Source organism: Elephas maximus, chromosome 10 (genome assembly GCF_024166365.1).
Source record: "Elephas maximus indicus isolate mEleMax1 chromosome 10, mEleMax1 primary haplotype, whole genome shotgun sequence".
Taxonomy (NCBI): domain Eukaryota; kingdom Metazoa; phylum Chordata; class Mammalia; order Proboscidea; family Elephantidae; genus Elephas; species Elephas maximus.
Window position 1 is genome coordinate 117,379,323 of NC_064828.1, and position 25,150 is coordinate 117,404,472.

The 25,150-nt window shown below is 45.2% G+C and overlaps 2 protein-coding genes across 10 annotated transcripts in view; one reads left to right on the forward strand and one right to left on the reverse strand.

Moving 5' to 3' along the window:
• Positions 1–630: 630 nt before the first annotated feature.
• Positions 631–23,102, reverse strand: GSKIP (GSK3B interacting protein). 6 transcript variants are annotated; one of them, XM_049899258.1, is made up of 4 exons: positions 23,044–23,098; positions 5,869–5,988; positions 4,070–4,338; positions 631–2,305 (listed from the first exon to the last, which is right to left on the reverse strand). In XM_049899258.1, the coding sequence occupies exons 3-4, from the start codon at positions 4,325–4,327 to the stop codon at positions 2,144–2,146; spliced, it is 420 nt and encodes a 139-aa protein (XP_049755215.1). In that variant the 5' UTR covers positions 4,328–4,338; positions 5,869–5,988; positions 23,044–23,098; the 3' UTR covers positions 631–2,143. The 6 variants fall into 6 exon arrangements, with proteins under 6 accessions (XP_049755215.1, XP_049755212.1, XP_049755214.1 ...); XM_049899255.1 differs by lacking the exon at positions 5,869–5,988 and adding an exon at positions 7,180–7,255 and having other exon boundaries at positions 23,044–23,081; XM_049899257.1 differs by lacking the exon at positions 23,044–23,098 and adding an exon at positions 7,180–14,829.
• Positions 23,103–23,201: 99 nt separating this feature from the next.
• ATG2B (autophagy related 2B) overlaps positions 23,202–25,150 on the forward strand; it is an 84,136-nt gene continuing 82,187 nt past the window's right edge. For 3 of the 4 annotated variants that reach the window (XM_049899245.1, XM_049899246.1, XM_049899249.1), the window contains exon 1: positions 23,202–23,799. In XM_049899245.1, the coding sequence (XP_049755202.1) occupies positions 23,638–23,799 (162 nt within the window). In that variant the 5' untranslated portion in view covers positions 23,202–23,637. The other variant, XM_049899247.1, reaches the window with a different exon arrangement.

Genomic DNA, 25,150 nt, shown 5'->3' on the forward strand with positions numbered 1-25,150 from the left:
ATGGCTATAATCTTTACGAGAGCAGACTGCCACATCTTTCTCTGGTGGAGCAGCTGGTGAGTTCACGCTGGCGACCTTTTGGTTAGCAGCCGACCACTTAACCACTGCATCACCAGGGCTCCTTAAATTTTGACTTAGATAACAGGAGTTACTATTAGGTGAAATGGCCTATTTTTAACTTTCCTCCCTTTAATTACTGGTGGGACTGAACATCTTTAAGCAGTTACCAGACATCTGTATTTTTCTCCAAGTTGTCTGGTCATTACTTGTCTGTTGTTGTTCTTAAAATCTGATTCTGAGAGTTCTGTATTTAAAGTGTGGTCCCCCCCTCAGTTTGGAGGTGAAATCAAGGTTTATCTGACTAAATTCCCTTAATGGCCTAGGTAGAAAGGAGGTGTCAATATCTGGGTTCCTGTGTAGTCTACTGAACATCTGTGTAGTTTTACTAATGTCCTCTCTCCTTGTTCCTCTTTCAGAGAGAGAAAAACAGCAACACTTCCATTCACTTTGAACCAAAGTGTAACAATGTGGAATTCAAAAATGGAATCTGAAGCTCTTGGAATCAGTCATTTATCGCAAAACCAACAGTTTCCATTTTTAAACATTAAATTACTTTTCATCATACTTAACTCAAAATGAGTAAACAAGTTTTATTCAAACTTTACAATTATCCTTTACATTTAGCCTGAGATTTAGCACAAGAAAGTTCAACCTGAAGTCGGACTTTGCTCCTCAGTTCCGCATCTGCAAGTAAGGCTGAGAATGAGCGGGCGTGACAGACATAATCAAAGCACTGCAGTGACATCTGAGGATGAGGAGTGTTGCAGACTGAACTTTAATCTGCTCTGGTGTACATGATCTTCAGGGCCTAAAAATACCTAGTTTTTAATAATGACAAGAAAGTCCGCACATGAGAAATTTAGGAAGGTGTGTCCAGACGCAGACTTTCAGTGAGCGTTTCTCCAGCCGCTGCTTCAGATGACCACTAGAAAAGCGACTCCCCAGTCATCACTATTCAACGTGTACTTGAGAACACAAAGCAGCACAGTGCAGTTCACCAAGTTTACAAACATTAAGTACCAGTAATAAAATATAAAATACAGTTTCCATTTTTTAAATATTTAAGTCTCTGAACGCTTCATTCATCCTTTGGTTTCAAACCTATGCAATGCACTCATGCTACATGGTAGACAGCACTGAGGGAACAGTGTACATCTGCTGGGGAAGGAGGAGCCGGGTGGGAATACCAAAGCACTACATTATAGAAAGGAAACGTTGAAGCAAAAATACTTTGATATATACTGTACATTGTGAACAAACATTCAGAATAAGAATCAACACAGGCCAAAGTATTGTTCCAGGAAACCAGAATCTTCCTTCTTCTAAATCACACACGTTGAAGATGTGTTTTGTTGAAGAATGGAATCTGTTCCTATATTTGCTTATGTGCTTAGAAATCTTGGAAACAAGTTAACTACTACATTCATTTGCTAACCGTTTGTCCTCTGCTTAGCTGGCTGACTGCTGCAAGCAAGGAATACAGAAGTGTTTCAGTGCCCACTTTTCATTTCACACTAGCTAAGTAATATTCATTTGCCTTTATCAACCCCTATTAGTAATATAAAGAGTTTACGGGGAGCAGTAAATTTCAAAACTTGTGCGGGGAAACTAGTTGATACATAAGGCCATTAGCAAAATAATGACTACAAAGTCAGTCCAAGCTAGCAGTAAACCCCTGATTTAGCAAGCTGAATCAAAGCCTGAAGTTAGGCAATTATAATTTCAACATTTCTGTGCAAATCTCTAACTTCCTGTGTGAAAGACAGTGCTGGCAGTATCAAAGCCCTGTGACAAAGGAATGAGAGACTGACTGAGGTTTGAAATGCAGGGATACTGGATGAAGCAACACTAACATCTTGGCGATGGTTTCACAGCAGTGGCCTCAGAATTCCCTTAACGAATCAGATGTTAACAAAGATAATCCTTTAATCAATACTGTTCTGAGGCAAAAGCCTAAATCTGAAGCAAGAAGTGATCAAGACAAAAGCAAAGATGTGTTCTCTAGTACGATCAGACGCAGGGATTTCAAGCTTTGCACCCACGTTCTGTACCAGCAGCAGCCTCCCCTAGAAGGAAAGCTTGGTCAGGACTGCCCGTCCCTTTTCAAAGCTTCCAGTCTTTGAAGGAGTGCATTCCCAAACGCCTCCCGGTAGGCAGGGCTGAGGGAGTCCAGCAAGGAGTAGACGGTTTCGTGGTAGGGAGTCTGCAAGTCATCGTCCACCTGGTCAAAAGCGTAACCGACCACCTACAAAAGAAAGGCATCAAATAACGAGGTGACATCTCAGTACAGACAGCAAAGCCAGGTGTTTACTGGGTCGTCTCCAACGACGCTATTTCTCACTCAACAGTCAGAATACGCGTATTTGTAATACAACCTTTTAGTATTTACAGACACAGGATAGCTGCTCAGTAAATGCTAGCCGAATCAGACTGAGAAAGACAAACATGTGAGTGAGCACCTGCCTCAGGCCAGGTGTTGTGACTGACCCAGCTCTTTCTGCATTCTTTACTAGTATCATCATTCCCAAAGGCCTAAGTAGTCTTTTGCATCTCCAGGACATAGATAAGGAAGGACTCAGAGAGGCTGGCTGACTCACCCAGCATCACTCAGATTCACATTTATGTCTCTCTGATCGGAGCCCCTTCTACCTCACTAAAGCTCCCTTAGAATTAACTGATAAAAGAGAGAATTCACTTACCTGGGATGACCTCTCTTTACTTTTGATTTGCCTATTTCTTTTTAAGACCACCTCTAAACACTATTAAGCTTTTAGTATGAATTTTGGGATTTACTAAAGAGCACACAGAAATTACCATGTTTTTTCCACAAATAATATGCCCACACATATAATGTGCCCAGCATGCCTGGAAAATAATGTGGGAGGGGGCTGTGTGGTTGGCAAAAAAATAAAAACCCTATAGTGCACATCATTTGCATAAAATATGGTAGTTAATTCAGGTAATCTTCCCAGAGCCTAAGCAGTTACCTACAGGGTAGCTGTGGCAGCATTCAGAGCGGTAAAGATGCCACCTTGTGATGTGTTTCAACTAAAAGGGAGCCTCCATCGAGGGATATGTGGTGCACGTGGCTCGCCTGCATTTCCAGCAAAGGGGATCCAGTGAAATCAGCCGATGTTCACGTACCTGTCAAACAGTATTATATGGTGTGCTTGCTGCTTAGGCCTTGTCCTCTGGCTTAAGATACTGTGAAAGTCTTTGGGAATTACTTTTTAACAGAGAGAGAAACACAAGGAAGTCATAGCCCTTTGATCAAGATTGAAGGTTAATTAATTCGTAAAGTTAAAACTAAATTTTGGAGTTGCTAATATCCCATTTCTCTGTTCAGCAGTCAAAGATTCTCATAATAGTATGTTAACAGCAAGCTTTTATTTTATCATTACTTAAAGTTGCTCTCAGGTGGCACTTTCTACTTTTCTAAACACGTGATCCTGGTTTAAAGGATTTGGAGAGGTCCCTCCGCCAGAAAAGCCCACTTATAGTAAAGAGGCACTTGTAATAGAGAGCCAATAGGGCGGCGCTCTTAGAAATCCGGACATGGGACATTCTGCTCTTGTTCTCACCTCTGAGCTGGTGAACAGCAGAGACAAGTATGTTATTTTAGTAGAAGAGATGTTTGTAAGAGGTGGAAAAGATCCTCTCAGCACAAAGAATTCACCCAGTGGGAGGACTGCAAAATTTTGGTGGACATAGTTAGAGATAAGAAAAACATGAGTTTTGGGAGTAAGGATTTAAACAAAATAACACTCCGCAAGGCAATGGTTTTTTGGTTTTTTTTTTCCTTTTCCTTCAAAATATTCGATTTCCCTATGTGGCTGAAAGACTTCAAAATTAATAAAAATTCTTAAGAAAGCAGTTTTCTTTAAATAACCTTGGAAGCTGCTGAGTGGACAGTTCTCATTCGACACCCTTCCCCTCCCCACTGGCTCCTTTTTGATCAAGTGGTAAAGATTTAAATGCCCTTTCCTTCCTAAAAAGATAAGTGAGTTACCCTCAGCCCAGCTTCAGTGAGCTCCAGGCAGTACCGGCTCCCCTCCCTGGTCTCCACGTTGATGTAGGCAACGTTGTCCGCACAGCGCAGGCTTTTCGAGACAAACATGTTACTGACAGCAAAGAGAACATCGTTGACAACTGCCTCAGCTTCCAGCCGCATGTCTTTCATATCGGTTCCTTCGAAACCATTGAGCTCTGAATCTTCTTCAAATCCTGACATACTGCTTAGCTCCATGGGATTGCAGTCTGTTTCCATTCTGCAAAAAACTGGTTTACAGGAAGACAGTCAACATATTATCTTTTGCTTAAAAGTAGCTATGCCTTACAGCTGCCACTAACTGGCTAACAACTTTTAGGAAAAACACTGTCTAAAACCACTTCCAGTAATTCCTCACAGGAAAGTTAGACATATGGATTTTCAAAAAGAAAAAAGGAGATTTAATGCCCTTATTGATAAGCTCTTAGAATATTACAGTTTTCAGCCATTTTGAACAAGGCCTCAGAGAAAATCCCAGTGCATATTTTTCTTTGCACATGTAATTATTTCCCTGAGATGGATACTTGGAAAGGCAACTACCACGTCAAGGACATTCTCATTTTAAGTTTCAACAGATACTGCAAGTCCACCCTTCAGAAAAAGGCTGTACTGTTTTATGTTCCACCAACAGAGTACAGGCACCTGACATGTGCACAACAAATTATGGATAACACTGCAAAGAACATTTAATTGTGCTTATGTGGAACCTGGACAACGAATATGGAAGACCAAAGAAGAATTGACGTCTGTGTAATTATGGTGCTGGTGAAGAATACTGAATATACCATGGACTGCTGAAAGAATGAACCAATCTGTCCTGGAAGAAGTGCAACCAGAACGCTCCTTAAAAGGATGGGGAGACTTCATCTCACACACTTTGGACATGTTATCAGGAGGGACAAGTCTCTGGAGAAGGACATCATGCTTGGTAAAGCAGAGGGTCAGCAAAAGAGAGGAAGACCCTCAGTGAGATGGGCTGACACAGTGGCTGCAACAATGGGCTCAAACACAGCAATGATTGTGAGGACAGCGCAGGGGCAGGCGGTGTTTCGTTCTGTTGTACATAAGGTTGCTCAGTTGGAACAGGCTCAATGGCACCTAACAACATCGACAAATAGAATATAAGAGGCTGCATTCTTTTTCACCACACTCTCTAAAACCCTTTTTAATTTCTGCGAATTTGAGAGGCAAAGAATGATGACTCATTGTTTTAATGAATATTTCCTTGATTAAACACCTTTTTGGATGTTTACAGCGTATTTTTGAAGCCCTGGTAGCGCAGTGGTTAAAGTGATCGTCGGCTAACTGAAAGGCCCGTGATTCCAACCCACCAGCTGCTCTGCAGGAGAAAGATGTGGCAGTCTGCTCCCACAAAGATTACAGCCTTGGAAACCCTATGGGCAGTTGTACTCTGTCCTACAGAGTCGCTGTGAGTCAGAATCGACTCGACAGCATTGGCTGTAGCATATTTTTAGTTCCAAGACCACAGCATGGAAAAGGCAGAACTGGAAATGAATGTAGGTAGTCTGAAATCAGCGCTCAAGTCCTTACTCATCACAGCATACTACCTCTCAATAGTTCCCTTTACAACTTCTGGGTTTGGAATTTTGCTTAAGAAACCCCTCCCCATGATTACATTTTAAAAATCTCCTAAATTGTCTTCTAAATTCCCCTAATTTTTGATCCATCTGGAATTTATTTTGCATAAGGTTATTTTCCAAGCAGTCTACTGTTCCAACATTTATTTACTAATAACTCACCTTTTCACCACTTACTTGAACCGGCTCAAACACTGCACTGTGAGTGATACTATTCCTCTTTCTAACTTGCTCCAAGATTTACCGCCAAGTTGCTGTGTCCTGAAAGCTGCCCTTCTGTGGCTGGTGGCAGAAAGTGTTTTATTGGCAGTGAGTATTGTTAAAACTCAGAACGTATGAATGAGATGGTTAATAAATGTGAAATTGCTCTGGAGTGTACTCTCTACCTGGTGGGCTCTACACGTGAGTTAAGTCATTCATTTCTCTGATATGGGTGCAACTCTGCTGTTCTGAACCCAGCGCAACTCCTTCGCGTGTGTAACAAACACTCATTTCCGACCTGCTGGAGTGCTGCGGCCAAGACGTAGTCCCTCCCCGACCACACTGGCTCACCAAGATGACAACTTGTTACAAACATTCAGATCACTGTTACCTTATAAACTCCATCTGTTTTTCTGAGGTTACTAATGTGTGCCCTGTTTGTATGATAGTCAAAACCCTCTAAATTAGTGGTTCTCAGCCTTGGCTGCTCAGCAGAATTGCCTGGGAGAGCTTACAAAAAACACAGATACCGCGACCCAACCACAGACAGACGGACTCAAAAGCCCCGGGGAAAGTCTGCTGTGCAGCCGCCGCTCCACAATACCAGCAGAAGCCTTTAGGGAGCTACAGCTGTTACGGCCGTGGGTCATCCGCATGTTACAGAAGCCAAAACCATGTGCTAAGGGCAAAGGATGATAGACTCTGCAAAACGCTTTCATAAAAAAATCACATAGCAAAGTGTATAAACAACATTTACAACCCATCCTATTTTAATTAACGACGTTTTTAAGGATCCTTCATCTGGTCTCTCATCGCACGTTACAGAACGAGGCATGTACCATTAATAACAGGAGTTAATTATAAACTCACCAGTTACTGCTGGAGCAATGCGTCAGGCCACTGACACTTAATATTGACTGAATATACAGCAAAGTGGAAATATTTGATTTCCTGAAAATTTCCACCTCAGTCTAAAAACAGTCAACACATCCCTTTATATTACACCTGGGTTTACGTGTAAGACATATATTCTGAAGGTCCTCAAGTGGGGCTGTCCACTCTCCATCTCCTGGCCACATGAACATCAATCATCCTTATTCTGTTCACTTAGTTACTGGTTGCGGATACTCCAATTACAGGTGTCAGAAATAAAAACTGAGTGAAAAAGAATTGTTTCCACGAGAAAGTATGACAATATGAAAGATTTCTTAGCAAGAGTCTAGTTCGCTGCGTAGGACCTGTAACGGCGGAGAAAGAAAAAGAATCCAGTACCAGAGCGGGAGAAATCCTCACAGGTTGGTGAAGGAGGTCCCCAAACTGTCGCTTGTGCACTGATCACAGCACCGAGCTGCAACACAGGAAATACATCACCTAAGGCTATGAACATCCAGAGTTTCTCTGAAATATCTCTGAATGACACGTAAAACAGTAGACACATCAGAACTTTTGATGATGATATACATAAATAAAACCGGGACTACAGATTTTATCACTTAAGCATTACACGAATTAAAAACACTGTTAGCTACTATTACGATGTACCTTTTGCTGGGTACAGCAGACACTCCTTGACTGTTTACCAACACCCATTCCCCATTCTGACAGCAGCCAGGTTTTCCATGGGAGAATCAAACTCCCCTCCCGCTACGGAGTACAGTAACCATGAAGTTTGAGTGTGACTGGCCCCAATCCCAGTCAGAGAGTGTCCTAAATCAATCAACACAGGCTTCTTCCTGTCAGTCAGAGTACACAGCCCCGCTTGTTCCTGGTAGTCATCTTGAGAAGGGGAAACTGGCCTGAGGATGCTGACAAAGGCAAGACAGAGCCAGGAGATGCACAGGAAATGGAGCCAGAGCCCTGACAGGCGCCCACCTCTGCGCTTCACAGTTAACAGAACCAATATATTCCCATTATTTTACTGGCAACCAAAACCATCCTGACTTAGGGTCTATCCAAAATGAAAAGCAGTAATTGATTTAGCTCTAAAAGAGACGTACAGAGGTAAAACAAAACAAAAACACGTTGCCATTGAGTTGACCCTACAGGACAGAGCAGAACCGCCCCGCAGGGTTTCAAAGGAGCACCTGGTGGATTCAAACTGCCGACCTCTTGGCTGGAAGCCATAGCTCCTAACCACTACGCCATCTGGGTTTCCTATGGAGGTAAGGTGGCTTTGAAAAACGGAACCCTGATGATGTTGATGAACATTTTTGGGCCTGTCACGTAGCAAGCGCTCCATAAAAGCTTTGTGGAGTGTCAACGTCATCACATTTATTAGCCTGCTACCGCTGCTGTAACAGATGATCACATTTACTGGCTTAAATCAACACATTTATTCTCTTACAGATCTGGGGTTAAGAAGTCTAAAATCAAGGCGTTGGTGGGGCTGTGTTCCTTCTGGAGGCTTCAGGAGAGAATGTTTCCTAGCCTTTTTTGGTTTTCAGAGGTTACCTGCCGTGGTGCAATGGGTTCTTTCATGTGGCCTTCTTGCCTTGCTTCTTTGGAAAACAGCTTGGAAGATTTTCTCCCTAATTCCTGAGGAGTTGCTACCTTTGCCCTAGTTCTCTGGAGAAGCAGTTTGGGGGACCTCCCAGGGAGGACCCAGTCTCTGCACGGAGAAAATATTACTTTTGTACTAGACCTTAGTTGATGAACATCTTGTGGTTAACCCAGGATTGGCTGAACTCTGGTCTGGTGAGAGGCCAGATGAGGGCTAGGATATATAAACAGCTGAAACAAAGAGGTCCTCAGACGGCTCATTGTTGACAGGACATAGAGGTCCCTCCCAGGCCTGGCAAAAAAGGATACAGCTGAGAGATGCTGGCTGAGAGCTAACCGGCAGAGAAGTAGAGCCACGTGGGAAACGGGCAGTACTGAAGCTGCTGCATTGGCTGGGCTGTGAGCTAGGCCAGTTAGCAGCACGGAGGCCTGACAATGGAGAACAGCTGAGAGAGCTGAGCGGTCTGATACACTGGCCTTGAGCTGAGCCAGCCAGAAGCGAGGGGCGGACCAACGGGAAGCCTGATGGCAGAGAGCCAATGAGAGAGCAGTCCTGGCTGGAAGCTGTCCTGCACTGAGATGACAGGAGGGATGCACTCTCAACTTTGGGGGAGCCTTCCAGGCCTTCCTCTGTGATCCCTGCTCCTGATTCCAAGCTGTTCCTGTCACTTCCAAGTTGTTTTTCGCCAAAAACTTCGGTGAAGCTTGGATCTCTTCCTTCGGTACCACTGGTTCGTGATCATATGCTACCTCCCAAAATGGTTGAACATCGATCAATTCTTTTTGGTACAGTGACTGTGTACTCCTTCCATCTTCTTTTGATGCTTCTTGTGTCGTTCAATATTTTGCTCATAGAATCCTTCAATACTGCAACTCGAGGCTTGAATTTTTTCTTCATTTCTTACAGCCTGAGAAATGCAGAGCATGTTCTTCCCTTTTGGTTTTCCACCTCCAGGTCTTTGCACATTTCAGGATAATACTTTGTCTTCTCAAGCCACCCTTTGGAATCTTCTGTTCAGCTCTTTTATTTCTTCATTTCTTCCTTTTGTTTTAGCTACTCTACGTTCAAGAACGACTTTCAGAGTCTCTTCTGACATCGATTTTGGTCTTTTCTTTACCATCTTTTTAACGACCTCTTGCTTTCTTCATGTATGATGTTCCTGATGTCTGGTCTGGTCTTTGGTCTTTGATCATTAGTGTTCGATGTATCAAATCAATTCTTGAGATGGTCTCTAAACTCAGGTGGGATATACTCAAGGTTGTACTTTGGCTCTTGTGGACCTGTTCTAATGTTCTTCAGCTTCAACCTGAACTTGTATATGAGCAATTGACGGTCTGTTCTACAGTTGGCCCCTGGCACTGTTCTGACGGATATTGAGCTTCTCCATTGTCTCTTTCCACAGATGGAGTCAATTTGATTCCTGTGTTGTTCATCTAGTGAGGTCCACATGTATAGTCACAGTTTATTTTGCTGAAAAAAGATATCTGCAATGACTAAGTCCTTGGTCTTGCGAAACTCTATCATGCCATTTCCAGTGTCATTTCTATCACCAATCCCGTGTTTTCCAACTACAGATCCTTCTTCTGTTTCCAATATTTGGATTTCCATTGCCAATAATTATCAATGCATCTTGAATGGATATTTGATCAACTTCAGACTTCAGAAGTTGGAAAAAATCCTCGATTTCCTCCTGTTTGAACATGTAAAATAATCAATTGTTTTGATGTCCTTGTCTACTAATTTCATTATCTGTATCATTTCTGGGTCAGTTTCAACTGACAGATGTTCTCATTATGGTTGGTATTTTCCTGCTTTTTTGCATGAGTGGTAATTTTTGACTGGATACCAAATGCTTTGATTTTAGTTTGCATGGTGCTGGATATTTTTGTATTCCCATAAACATTTTTTTCTTCTTTTTTTTGTATTCCTATAAATATTTAGTGTTATTCTGGTAGGCAGTTAAGTAACCTGGAAACACCATGAGCCTTGTGGATCTTCCTTTTTCAGGCTCTGGTAGGCAGCACCAAAGCTGCATTTACCGTTAGCTGCTGTCAAGTCAACTCCCGTGTACAACAGAATGTAATAATGCTGCCCAGACCTGTATCATCCTCACAATCACCAGCAAGCTCGAGCCCATCATTGTGGACACTGTGTCAGTCCATTTCTCCCTCGCCCTTGTTGGCCTTTTACTTCACCAAACAGAAGTCCTCCTCCAGAAATTGATCCCTCCTGATGATGAGTCCAAACCAAGTGAGTCAATGTGTGCCACAAGATTTTTAATACTTAACTTCTGGAAGGAGGTTGCCAGCCCTTTCTCTGAGTCTGTCTTAGCGTGGAAGCTCCACTGAAACCTGTCCACCATGGATAACCCCATTGGTGTTTGAAATACTGGTGGCACAGCTTCCAAAATCACAGTAATATGTAAGCCACCACAGTACGACAAACCACAGATAAGTGGTGGAAGCTGCTTTTAGTCTCTTGTTAATTTTGCCTCATTTACTGAGGCAAATGAGGCCGGGTGGTGCAGTGGTTAAGAGCTCAGCTACTAACCAAAAAGGTCAGCAATTCAAATCCACCAGTCACTCCTTGGAAATCCTACGGGGCAGTTCTGCTCTGTCCTACAGGGTCACTATGAGTTGGAATCAACTCAACAGCAATGGTTTTTTTTTTTTTTTTTTTGGTTTGTTGAGGCAAAGGGAGCCCTGGTGGCGTGGCACAGTGCTTAAGCCCTTGGATGCTAACCGAAAGGTCGGCAGTTTGAACCCACCATCTGCTCTGCAAGGAGAAAGATGTGGCTGTCTGCTTCCGTAAAGATTACAACCTTGGAAACCCCATGGGTTTTAATTGAGGCAAACTACCACTTATCTGTCAGTCTGTCATACTGTGATGTCTTGTGTGTTGCTGTGACGCTGGAAGCTATACCACCAGTATTTCAAATACCAGCAGGGTCACCTTTGGTGGACAGGTATCAGGGAGCTTCCAGACTGCAGACTTAGAAGAAAGGCACTTCTGAAAATTAGCCAATGAATTCCCTATGGATCACTGCAGAATAATGCCAGGTGTCATGCTGGAAGACATGCCCCCTACGTTGGAAGACACTCAACAGTGGACTCAAACATACCAATGATCATGAAGATGGTGCAGGACTAGGCAAAGTATCTTCTTGTTGTACGTGGGCTGCCGTGAGCTCAAGCTGACTTGACAGCAATTAATAACTAACAACATATAGGCAAAACCTTTCTGAGTACTCTACTCAAGGCCTTGTGAATTATGAAAACTATCCGTTCTGGGTGATGGCAACAGGAGCTATCCCTAGTTCTGTATGAACTTCTAAGATTGTTTGCTCTAATTCTTCCGGGCAGCTCTCTCCTCAGCCTTGGGTTGTTTTCTCACACCCATGTGTTGATGGGTATTAACAGAAGGCTGAAGGGGGATCCCTGTGTATCTCCACCTGGCGCTCTAGCTCTCTCTGCAACTCTCTACATTCTAATAATCTGTCCTAACTACCTTGATCTTCCCAGACTCCTAGCTCCATGTCCTCAGCTTAGGGACCCTGCTGGGCTCTCCAGGGTTTTTCCTTCCCGTGCTGTGGTCTGTAAAGTCCTTCCAGGCAGTAAAATGGGGAAACTGTAGGGCTTACCTTGTTTACTGTCTCTCAGAAATCACTCTCCTTCAACGCCTACTGTTCAAAGTCCTGAGAACTTCTGTTTCATATATTTGCCAACTTTTCTGCTGTTTCAGTTGGGAGGGTCAATCCAGTCTGTTAGTTTATCTTACACAGAAGTGGAAACCCCATCAGCCAATTTGAGGTAACTTTGAAATCTTATATCTTTTCTTTCATTGACTACATATACTTTGGTCTCTACGATATTACTTTGAACCAACTTTACCATCTTGCTGGTTCCTTCATTAACGAGTTAAATACATTTTTGACACATACTCATTATACAATGCTTTGTAAGCCACACTTTTAAAAAACTGTGATTTAATACTATTTTGCAGGCTTTTAGTCCTTCAAAATTCAGCTCAAATCCACCTATTTCAGGGGCTGTCTCTGATCTCAAGACAGTTACTATCTCCTTGGCACTGTCTGTATGGGCACCGCCATACTTACCATACCTCACTACACATGATTTTTATGTCTTTACTACCACAGGCCCGTAAGGACGGGGACTTGTGTGTATCACCTGCACAGTGTCTGGCATAAAGCAGGTCCTCAATGAATATCTTATGAATGAATAAACCAAAGAAAAAATTCTAACACTTCTTCCCAGGCTGTGGTACTCAGCTCTGTGGCACACAAAACCACAGAATGAGCATGGTGGGCATTCCTGGAAAACACCTTACACAGCCAGAGTAACAACCTAACGGAGGACAATGCAGAACTGCCTAGAATTCTGAAGGAAAAAAACACAAATATTTTGAAGTCTCAAGCCACACTTCCACACCTTTGGGCTTCCTTTGCCTCTGAAGAGAATATGTGAGCACAAATTTGAGAAGTACTGATCTAATCCAAGGAAGCCCACTGCAACTGAGTTGATTCCAACTCATAGCGGCCCTACAGGACAGGGCACAACTACCCCTACAGGTTTGCCAAGGAGCGGCTGGAGGATTCGAACTGCCGACCTTTTGGTTAGCAGCCGAGCTCTTAACCACTACACTACCAGAACTAACTAAAAAATTCTAGGCATTGGCACTGGGCCTGGGGCAGGAATGAGAGTTGGTAGAAGGGTTAGTATTGAGTCCTTCTCTAAATCTTTACCACTCTCTTCCACTGAAGTTATTGTTCTTCTATTAAAAGTTAAGGTAATAATTAACGGCTTAATTTTTTTTAATAGTCTAACTTTTCTATGGTGAAAAGAACACAGTATTTTTAGTAAGAAAAGAACTTAAAGTTATGATACATTGGAAAATACAGGATCTAGGGTGCAGAAAGATTTTTCTTCTTAGATAATATGGCCTTGGTGATAGATACAATGCTGGAGATCGAGTGATAGGATTCTGCAAGACCAACGACTTCTTCATTGCAAATACCTTCTTTCACCAACATAAACGGTGACTACACACATGGACCTCACCAGATGGAACACACAGAAATCAAACTGACTACATCTGTGGAAAAAGACGATGGAAAAGCTCAATATCACCAGTCAGAACAAGGCCAGGGACCGACTGTGGAACAGACCATCAATTGCTCATATGCAAGTCCAAGCTGAAACTGAAGAAAATCAGAGCAAGTCCACGAGAGCCAAAATATGACCTTGAGTATATCCCAGCCGAATTTAGAGACCATCTCAAGAATAGATTTGACGCACTGAATACTAGTAACCGAAGCCCAGACGAGTTGTGGAATGACATCAAGGACATCATACATGAAGAAAGCAAAAGGTCATTGAAAAGACAGGAAAGAAAGAAAAGATCAAGATGGATGTCACAGGACACTCTGAAACTTACTCTTGAATGTCAAGCAGCTAAAGCAAAAGGAAGAATTGATGAACTAAAAGAACTGAACAGAAGTTTCAAAAGGCAGCTCGAGAAGACAAAGTAAAGCATTATAATGACGTGCAAAAAGCTGGAGATGGAAAACCCACGGGAAGAACACACTCAGCATTTCTCAAGCTGAAAGAACTGAAGAAAAACTTCATGCCTTGAGTTGCAACAGTGAAGGATTCTATGGGGAAAATATTAAACGACACAGGAAGCATCAAAAGAAGATGGAAGGAACACAGAGTCATTATACCAAAAAGAATTAGTAGATATTCAACCATTTCAGGCGGTGGCATATGATCAGGAACCGATGGTACTGAAGGAAGAAGTCCAAGCTGCTCTGAAGGCACTGGCGAAAAACAAGGCTCCAGGAATAGATGGAATATCAAGATGTTTCAACAAACAGATGTAGCGCTGGAGGTGCTCACTCATCTGTGCCAAGAAATATGGAAGACAGCTTCCTGGCCAACTGACTGGAAGAGATCCATATTCATGCCTATTCCCAAGAAAACCGAATGTGGAAATTACAGAACAATTTTATCATCAATATCACACACAAGCAAAATTTTGCTAAAGATCATTCAAAAATGGCTGCAGCCCAACATCACTCTAAATGGAGAGAACCTGAAAGCATTTCCCTTGAGAACGGGAACCAGACAAGGATGCCCTTTATCACCGCTCTTATTCAACATTGTGCTTGAAGTCCTAGCCAGAGCAATTAGGCTAGACAAAGAAATAAAGGGCATCCAGATTGGCAAAGAGGAAGTAAAATTATCTCTATTTGCAGATGACACGATCTTATACACAGAAAACCCCAACGAATCCTCCAGAAAACTACTGAAACTAATAGAAGAGTTTGGCAGAGTCTCAGGTTATAAGATAAACATAGAAAAATCACGTGGATTCCTCTACATCAACAAAAAGAACATCGAAGAGGAAATAACCAAATCAATACCATTCACAGTAGCCCCCAAGAAGATAAAATAGTTAGGAACAAATCTTACCAAGGATGTAAAAGACCTATACAAAGAAAACTACAAAGCTCTACTACAAGAAATTCAAAAGGACATACTTAAGTGGAAAAACATACCTTGCTCATGGATAGGAAGACGTAACACAGTAAAAATGTCTATTCTACGAAAAGCCATCTATACATACAATGCACTTCTGATCCAAATTCCAGTGTCATTTTTTAAGGTGATAGAGAAACAAATCACCAACTTCATATGGAAGGGAAAGAAGCCTCGGATAAGCAAAGCATTACTGAAAAAGAAGAAGAAAGTGGGAGGCCTCACTCTACCTGATTTCAGAACCTATTATACAGCCACAGTAGTCAAAACAGCCTGGTATTGGTACAACAACAGGCACATAGACCAGTGGAACGGAATTGAGAACCCAGATATAAATCCATCCACATACAAGCAGCTATTTGACAAAGGCGCAGAGTCAGTTAATTGGGGAAAAGATAGTCTTTTTAACAAATGGTGCTGGCATAACTGGATATCCATTTGCAAAAAAATGAAACAGGACCCATACCTCACACCAAGCACAAAAACTAACTCCAAGTGAATCAAAGACCTAAACATAAAGACTAAAACAATAAAGATCATGGAAGAAAAAATAGGGACAACCCTAGGAGCCCTAATACAAGGCATAAACAGAATACAAAACATTACCAAAAATGATGAAGAGAAACCCGATAACTGGGAGCTCCAAAAAATCAAACACCTATGCTCATCTAAAGACTTCACCAAAAGAGTAAAAAGACCACCTACAGACTGGGAAAGAATTTTCAGCTATGACATCTCCGACCAGCACCTGATCTCTAAAATCTATCTGATTCTGCTAAAACTCAACCACAAAAAGACAAACAACCCAATCAAGAAGTGGGCAAAGGATATGAACACACACTTCACTAAAGAAGATATTCAGGCAGCTAACAGATACATGAGAAAATGCTCTCGATCATTAGCCATTAGAGAAATGCAAATTAAAACCACGATGAGATTCCATCTCACACCAACAAGGCTGGCATTAATCCAAAAAACACAAAATAATAAATGTTGGAGAGGCTGCGGACAGATTGGAACTCTTATACACTGCTGGTGGGAATGTAAAATGGTACAACCACTTTGGAAATCTATCTGGTGATATCTTAAACAGTTAGAAATAGAACTACCATACAACCCAGAAATCCCACTCCTCGGAATATATCCTAGAGAAATAAGAGCCTTCACACAAACAGATATATGCACACCCATGTTTATTGCAGCTCTGTTTACAATAGCAAAAAGCTGGAAGCAACCAAGGTGTCCATCAACGGGTGACTGGTTAAATAAATTGTGGTATATTCACACAATGGAATACTACGCATCGATAAAGAACAGTGACGAATCTGTGAAACATTTCATAACATGGAGGAACCTGGAAGGCATTATGCTGAGCGAAATTAGTCAGAGGCAAAAGGACAAATATTGTATAAGACCACTATTATAAGATCTTGAGAAATAATATAAACTGAGAAGAACACATACTTTTGTGGTCATGGGGAGGGGGAGGGAGGGTGGGTGGGAGAGGGTTTTTTTACTGATCAATTAGTAGATAAGAACTGCTTTAGGTGAAGGGAAGGACAACACTCAATACATGGAAGGTCAGCTCAACTGGACTTGACCAAAAGCAAAGAAGTTTCCAGGATAAAATGAATGCTTCAAAGGTCAGCGGAGCAGGGGCGGGGGTTTGGGGACAATGGTTTAAGGGGACTTTGAAGTCAATTGGCAAAATAATTCTATTATGAAAACATTCTGCATCCCACTTTGAAATGTGGTGTCTGGGGTCTTAAATGCTAACAAGCGACCATCTAAGATGCATCAATTGGTCTCAACCCTCCTGGAGCAAAGGAGAATGAAGAACACCAAGGTCACACGACAACTAACAGCCCAAGAGACAGAAAGGGCCACGTGAACCAGAGACCTACATCATCCTGAGACAAGAAGAACTAGTTGGTGCCCAGCCACAATCGATGAGTGCCTTGACAGGGAGCACAACAGAGAACCCCTGAGGGAGCAGGAGATCAGTGGGATGCAGACCCCAAATTCTCATAAAAAGACCAGACTTAATGGTCTGACTGAGACTAGACGAATCCTGGCGGTCATGGTCCCCAAACCTTCTGTTGGCACAGGACAGGAACCATTCCCGAAGACAACTCATCAGACATGAAAGGGACTGGACGGAGGGTGGGTGAGAGATGCTGATGAAGGGTGAGCTGATTATATCAAGTGGTCACTTGAGACTGTGTTGGCGTCTCCTGTCTGGAGGGGGGATGGGAGGATGGAGAGAGTTGGAAGCTGGCAAGATTGTCACGAAAGGAGAGACTGGAAGGGCTGACTCATTAGGGGGAGAGCAGGTGGGAGTACGGAGTAAGGTGTATATAAACTTACATGTGACAGTCTGACTTGATTTGTAAACATTCACTTGAAGCTCAATAAAAATTAATATAAAAAAAAATGGCTGCAGCAGTATATTGACAGGGAACTGCCAGAAATTCAGGCCAGTTTCAGAACAGGAAGTGGAACCAGAGATATCTTTCTGATGTCAGATGGATCCTGGCTGAAAGCAGAGAATACCAGAAGGATGTATACCTGTGTTTTATTGACTACGCAAAGGCATTCGACTGTGTAGATCATAACAAATTATGGATAACATTGCAAAGAATGGGAATTCCAGGACACTTAATTGTGCTCATGAGGAACCTGTACATAGATCAAGAGGTGGTTGTTTGGACAGAACAAGGGGATACTGATTGGGTTAAAGTCAGGAAACGTGTGCATCAGGGTTGTATCCTTTCACCATACCTATTCAATCTGTATGCTGAGCAAATAATCCGAGAAGCTGGACTATATGAAGAAGAACAGGGCATCAGGATTGGAGGAAGACTCGTTAACAACCTGCCTTATCCAGATGACACAACCTTGCTTGCTGAAAGTGAAGAGGACTTGAAGCACTTACTAATGAAGATCAAAGACCACAGCCTTCAGTATGAGCCTTCACCTCAATATAAAGAAAACAAAAATTCTCACAACTGGACCAATGAGCAACATGATGATAAATGGAGAAAAGACTGAAGTTGTCAAGGATTTCATTTTACTTGGATCCACAATCAACAGCCATGGAAGCAGCAGTGAAGAAGTGAAAAGACACATTGCATTGGGTAAATCTGCTGCGAAAGACCTCTTTGAAGTGTTGAAAAGCAAAGATGTCACCCTGAGGACTGAGCTGCGCCTGACCCAAGGCCAGGTATGTTCAATCGCATCATATGCGTGTGAAAGCTGGACAATGAATAAGGAAGATCGAAGAAGAATTGATGCCTTTGAATTGTGGCGTTGGCAAAGAATGTTGAATATGCCATGCACTGCCAAAAGAACAAATCTGTCTTGGAGGACGTACAACCGGAATGCTCCCTGGAAGCAAGGATGGCGAGACTGCGTCTTGCATACCCTGGACATGTTGTCAGGAGGGATCAGTCCCTGGAGAGGGACATCATGCGTGGCAGAGTATAGGGTCAGTGGAAAGGAGGAAGACCCTCAGTGAGGTGGATCAACACAGTGCCTGCAACAATGAGCTCAAGCATAACAACAACTGTGAGGATGGCCCAGGACCAGGCAGTGTTTCGTTCTGTTGTGCACGGGGTCGCTATGAGTTGGAGCTGACTCGATGGCACCTAACAACAACTATTAATAAAGTTAAAATAACTAGCAGTTACCAGTTCCAAATGAAAGGAGAGGTTTGAATTTAACCTGCATTTCAATGTTCTGAACATAAAGGTCAATAAAGTTAATCAACCAAAATTAGTAACACTTAGAATTCGTTGTTAGGTGCTTTTGAGTTGAGTCCGACTCAGAGTGACCCTATTTATGACAAGAGTAGAACTGCTGCAGAGTTTCCCCGGCTGTAATCTTTACAGGAGCAGATGGCCAGGTCTGTAGTCCCACGGAGTGGCTGGTGAGCTCAATTAGCAGCCAAGGGTTTAACCACTGCACCACCAGGGCTCCTGCCTTAGAATTTAGGCAAACTAAAAGCTACTTAAACTTTTATTTCATGTAACACATAACATTTGATCTCTTTTCAATAGTTCTGAAACATGTACCTTGACTGTGAAATTAAACATTTAAAATGAGAACCCTTTGTAGCGTTACAAATAGAAAGTTTAGTTAAACAAAGGTGGTTTGTTTTTCCACTGACGTATCTATTTATAAAGTTTCTTTGCATTCCCCTCTCTGCAAGGACAGACACACACACAACCTGGTAATTACAGATTATGCAACCGGTTTTACATCGTGCCGTTTCTGATCAAGGTGGGTGAAGAAGCACACAGTGTTAATCTGAGAAACCTTTTAAAATGTAAATAAGCAGCAACATGAAAACCCTGTAAGCAACCTTTTGTTCAAAACCAGAAACTGTAAATGAGATTTCTAAGAAAAGACTCTCAAAACTGAATGTTTAAAAAATAAATCCCAGGAATTACAGGTTTTTATTTCTGTATAACCCTCTAGAAAATAATCCTTTGGTGCCTTATTTAAATAAAGTCCCTTCTAACCAACATAAAACAAATCAATATCTAGAGAGAGATAAAAACAGAAACACTCTTTGCTTTCCATTTAAGCTCTGAACTGGCTCTCTACCAGATTCTGAGCAAGACTGTGTTGCCAGCGCCTTCAAAAATTGGAATACCTTAAGGTTGCTCTCAGTTACTCTGGCAGACTGACTGCATCACCCCATATAAAGTTTCAAAAATAATTCCTTCAAACATCATACCTCAATTATTTAGCAACCAGTTCTTTCTCCGTCTGTTGGTATACTTCTGGAGCTGTGTTGGTGTTTTGGGAGAATTCATGAAACTGGTTGTCAAGATATTGACTATTAAATTCTTTACTCTACTTCTTAATTGACTAGAATGTATCGTTTCATCCCAAATTCACAGCATCAATGGGATGGAGAAAATTTGCAGAGGTCAGCTTTGTCCTTGCTGACAAAAGAATAGGTGTAGAAAGAATTATATAAACACTGTTGAAAGAACAATGACAGAAAGATTTCTAGAGCAGCGCAGATTTCAAATTGTCACTTTTAAAGTCTGACTTTGCAACTGACATTGCAACGGTCAACTAAGGGCTAGAATGCAATGTCTTAATCATGATTACTTTTCTCTCTATCACAGCTGCAGTCTGGGAAATCCTCTCAACACAAACAAGAAGTGGCCAGTGCAGTGTACGGGTTAAAGGGCTCTTGGGCAGACTGATCAGGGCTAGAATCTAGTTCTGCCACTTAATTACCGGGCAACTTGGGGCTAGACGTTTAAATCTCTCACGTACAGATTCTTCCCCCCTAAAATGAAAAGCTAACAATACCTTCTATGGTAAAGGGACACTGAGAGAACTGAAGGAGCGAATATATGGAAAGTGCTTAGCATGGTGCCTGGCACACAGTTAGAGTGAGAAGTATCTGTTAGTTATTACACTTTAAAAATAAAGTATCTTTGAGAAAAAGAGCTGTCCTGGAAACTCAAGCTTCTGCACTCCGAGTTCAGTGCTCGTTCCATCACGCAGGTGGATGGTCGTCCTGCTGCTGCTGTGTGCCCCGTGGGCTGAGCAACACGGAGCCCTGGCCTCACGTTCCTGTTACCACAAGGGTAAGTCTTAAAAAAGGCCAACGCATCTCACCAGCTTCTCTTTTATTTGACAGGTTAATAGGATTTCTTTGAGGAAGGCTTATTTTGACACAACCCGTTCAACCTCTAACTTATCACTTTTAAGCATTTTTTAAATTAATTTTTATTGAGCTTCAAGTGAACGTTTACAAATCAAGTCAAACTGTCACATATAAGTTTATATACACCTTACTCCGTATTCCCACTTACTCTCCCCCAATGAGTCAGCCCTTCCAGTTTCTCCTTTCGTGACAATTTTGCCAGCTTCCAACTCTCTCTATCCTCCCATCCCCCCTCCAGACAGGAGATGCCAACACAGTCTCAAGTGTCCACCTGATACAAATAGCTCACTCTTCATCAGCATCTCTCTCCTACCCACTGTCCAGTCCCTTTCATGTCTGATGAGTTATCTTCGGGAATGGTTCCTGTCCTGGGCCAACAGAAGGTTTGGGGACCATGACCGCCAGGATTCGTCTAGTCTCAGTCAGACCATTAAGTCTGGTCTTTTTATGAGAATTTGGGGTCTGCATCCCACTGATCTCCTGCTCCCTCAGGGGTTCTCTGTTGTGCTCCCTGTCAGGGCAGCCATCGGTTGTGGCCGGGCACCAACTAGTTCTCCTGGTCTCAGGATGATGTAGGTCTCTGGTTCATTTTAAGCACTTTTATATAAATCTTAGAAAGCTGACATCTTCCTCAATTAATGCTAGGTGTTAACATTTTGTGATACTTTGATAAAACACAAAAATAGCACTGTGACTTGGGATGAGTTTGTACCCTATTTGAGCTAAAGGTGTAACAATGACAGGTTCTAAACCTTAACACTGATGCTGAATTTCTCCTAGAAAGAGTAAAATGTAAAAGGCAACACACTTAACACTCTGAATGGAGTATGTGACTATAAAATCTTCAATTTTTCTGATATTTGAAATTGCAGGCATCCTATGGACAGGCTCAATGTAATCCTATGTTCCATAAAACCCACTAACAGTTACTGAAAGAAATCCAAATTGTACCCATACTTTAAAAGTACACCTTACACCTCCCAAGGCTTCTCTAACTCCCCACCTTTCCATAGCACACTGTTTATACTTTTATGGCAAGTATTGTAATTATTTTATCATCTGCAAACATGTCTATTACCTTCAAAATATATCCACAATCCAACTGCTTCTTACCACCTTTACTGCTACCACTCTGGTCCTACCCACTGTCATCTTTTACCTGGACAACTATGAAATCCTTCTAACTAGCCTTGCTATTTTGTCCCTAGTCTCCCACCCAAACCCCAGTCTATTCTTAACACAGCAGGAAGCGCAGCCGGATAATGTCATCCCCTTCCTGAACCCCATCGCACCCAGAGTGAAAGCGCCACGACTCTAGCCCAAGACATCTGGCTTCCAGCCGCCCTTCCCCACCGCCAACACCCGCACCCAAGCTTTTCAGGGTTGACTAATTGAAGAGCCGGCCCCGCCCCTGCAGGAGATGCCTCCTAAAAGGTAGAAATGCGATGGCGATGGCGCAGACTCCCAGAAGAGCCCAAGTACTTGGCGGAGGTTCCCCCGGGGTCTGCAAGCTTGGGCGCTTGTGGGAACAGGCAGTGCTGCCCACAGATGCCTCGAAAGCCCAAGTTTCCCGGTCGCTGGCGTAGCGCACCCAGGAGAAAGGAAGCGTAAAGGAGAAACGCTCTGGAAACGGCAAATCGCTAGACAAACAGTAACAGAAACAAATGCTGAACGAGGCGGAGGACCGAGAGCTTGCTTACGATGCGCACGGGGCAGCGTTCGGGGCCGGCCTGCGGCGCTCCAGAGGGGCTCCCGCCTCCCCGCCGTGGGGCCGGCGGCGCCCGGAGCGTCAGTGTCCGGGGTCGGAGTCCGGGGTCACCCGGGCCGCGCAGGCCGGACCCGCCCCCAGACCCCTCCGCCGGGCTCGGAGCCCCAGCCGCCTGTCGCCCCCTGCCGGCCCGCCCGTCGCCCCCCCGGCCCGCCCTCGAGCCCCCTCCCGGCCCGCCCGTCGCCTCCCCCCGCCCGCCCTCGAGCCCCCTCCCGGCCCGCCCGTCGCCTCCCCCCGCCCGCCCTCGAGCCCCCCGCCGGCCCGCCCGTCGCCCCCCCCGGCCCGCCCTCGAGCCCCCCCGCCGGCCCGCCCGTCGCCTCCCCCGGCCCGCCCGTCGCCCCCCCGCCGGCCCGCCCGTCGCCCCCCCGGCCCGCCCTCGAGCCCCCTCCCGGCCCGCCCGTCGCCTCCCCCCGCCCGCCCTCGAGCCCCCCGCCGGCCCGCCCGTCGCCCCCCCCGGCCCGCCCTCGAGCCCCCCCGCCGGCCCGCCCGTCGCCTCCCCCGGCCCGCCCGTCGCCCCCCGCCGGCCCTCCTGTCGCCCGCCCCGGCCCTCCCGTCGCCCCCTCCCGGCCCGCCCGGAGCCCCTGTGCCTGCGGCTCGAAGCAGAGCCGGCGGCGCTCACCTGCGCGTCCCTCCGAGGCGCCTGCAGCCGGCCCGCGGCGCCGCCTCCATCCATCCGGCCCCGCCCCGCCCCGCCCCGCCCCCGGCGCCGGAAGTGCTCCTCCCGGCCTCCGCCCACCTCCGTCGGCCCCAGCGTGGCGTCACTTCCGCCGGCGACGGCCGCGCGCGCCGAGCCGGTGTCTCGCGAGCGCGCCGGGAGCGTCCCAGCCCCGGGAGCGCGCCCGCGGATGACAACAAATCGGTCGTGCGGCGGCGGTGGAGGTGTGCGCCCCGGCCCGTTCCCGCCCCGGCCCGGTCCCGCCCCGGCCGGCCGCCTCGCACCCTCTGTGCCGACGAGAACACCTCGGAAGCCGCGGCCAGTGACAGGGCCCCCGGTGCCTGCCCCCCAGGCCTACGGAAGCGGCGCGGCCCCGGCCATGGGGTGGCCTTGAGGGGCGCCGGGGCCGGCGGGCATGCAGGGAGCGCCCCGCGCGTAGGCCCCGCGCGGCCTGGGACGCCGGCCGGGACCCGAGGCGCCGCCCCGAGGCCGGAGCCGCCGGAGCCGCCGGAGCCACCGGAGCCCGCAGCCCAGCCGGCCCAGCCGCCAGCCCTCGTCATGCCTTGGCCGTTTTCGGAGTCCATCAAGAAGAGGGCCTGTCGGTACCTCCTGCAGAGGTACCTGGGCCACTTCCTGCAGGAGAAGCTGAGCCTGGAGCAGCTCAGCCTGGACCTGTACCAGGGCACCGGGTCCCTCACCCAGGTGCCCTTGGACAAATGGGTAAGAGCTGCCGGGGGCGAGCCTGGCGCGACAGGTCCCCGGGGCCGGAGGAGCCTCCCCGCCTCGCTCCCCGCGCCTTAAGCGAATGTCCTCCAAGATTGGTGACGTTCAATCCCGCCCCGGGAACTGTCTGGATCCGAGTGTGGCAGGGCGCAGAGAAACGCTCGGAGGTGTTGTTCGCCTGTTCCAGAAACTTACCCTAGGTGACGGAGCCCACACTGGAGGGATCATAGTTGAGGCGGTGTTTTGGGGTACACGAAGCAGGATGAAAAGGTCGGTCGGAGGAGGTGACCAGTCCTGCCCCGGGGCATGTGAGGGGCTGCAGGGTTCAATGGCAGACAAACGCCGTTTCCTGGGATGACATTCCAGAAAGATCACAGACGAGGAGAACCTTGGGAAGTGTCGGAATCCCCCATTGTTTATTTATGATTTTGGGGGTTGTCTACCTGCTCGTCGCGGTCTCGACACAGCGTTCTCCGTCTGGGAGAAAGTTAGGCGAGGGCCATCCCTGCGGGTTTACCTGCTTTTGCTTGATGATACGTTTACAAGGCCAGTTTGTGTTCGCCAAGCCCGTAAATGGTGTAGCCCCAGTAGTGCCGTTTAGCTTTGCCTCTTTGCTTCAAGTGACAGCGTTAGAGCAGGTGTTGCAAAAGCGCTGAGGCTGCCATTTTCAGACATTTTAAAACCTGTTTACTATGTGTCACCCAGCAGTTCTGAGTTCACTTCTTGTATCTCACAGGTGCTTCATGTCACCACGCAGGGCACCTGGGCTTATTTACGCGTTCAGTGGAGAGTATTTTAGAGTATATTCCTCCTTGGGCTTGACGAGGGGGAAGAGGCAGCTCCCCTCCCCCCGGCCCTGTATATCCTGCGCTAGAGTTTGCGGCTTACCGTTTGGATTGGATGTACCATTCTATAGTTTTAATATTCAAAAAGCATTTCTACATGTGGCTTAGCATTTAGGAAAATCATAAACATAGGTGACTTTCCTGTGATTGTTGTGCAAAACCAAAGAAACCTTTTTTCCTAATTTAAGCTGTATGAATTTCTTTTTGCTTTTATGCGAAAGTGTTTTAACAGAATAATAACTTCCTTAGTCATAGAAACCTGAAAAGCTCAAATTATAGTAATACCTTATTGTGACCCTAATATTAATTTGTGTTGGAGAGTATGACTAAGCATACAGTTTTATCACTAATTAATGACTTAAGGAGCCCCGGTGGTGCAGTGGTTAAGAGCTCTGCTGCTAACTAAAAGGTCAGCAATTTGAATCCACCACCCACTCCTTGGAGACCCTATGGGCAGTTCTACTCTGTCCTGTGGTGTGGCTCTGAGTCAGAATTGACTCCAC

What these genes read in the sequence shown, in the direction of transcription:
- GSKIP (XM_049899254.1), bottom strand. Translation starts at nt 7,345, where the DNA reads ATGTGTCTACTGTTTTACGTGTCATTCAGAGATATTTCAGAGAAACTC. An exon ending in TGAGGATTTCTCCCGCTCTG is followed by an intron (nt 4,339 to 7,179) that starts GTACTGGATTCT and finishes CCTGTAAACCAG; the next exon opens with TTTTTTGCAGAATGGAAACA. An exon ending in TCACTGAAGCTGGGCTGAGG is followed by an intron (nt 2,306 to 4,069) that starts GTAACTCACTTA and finishes TTTCTTTTGTAG; the next exon opens with GTGGTCGGTTACGCTTTTGA.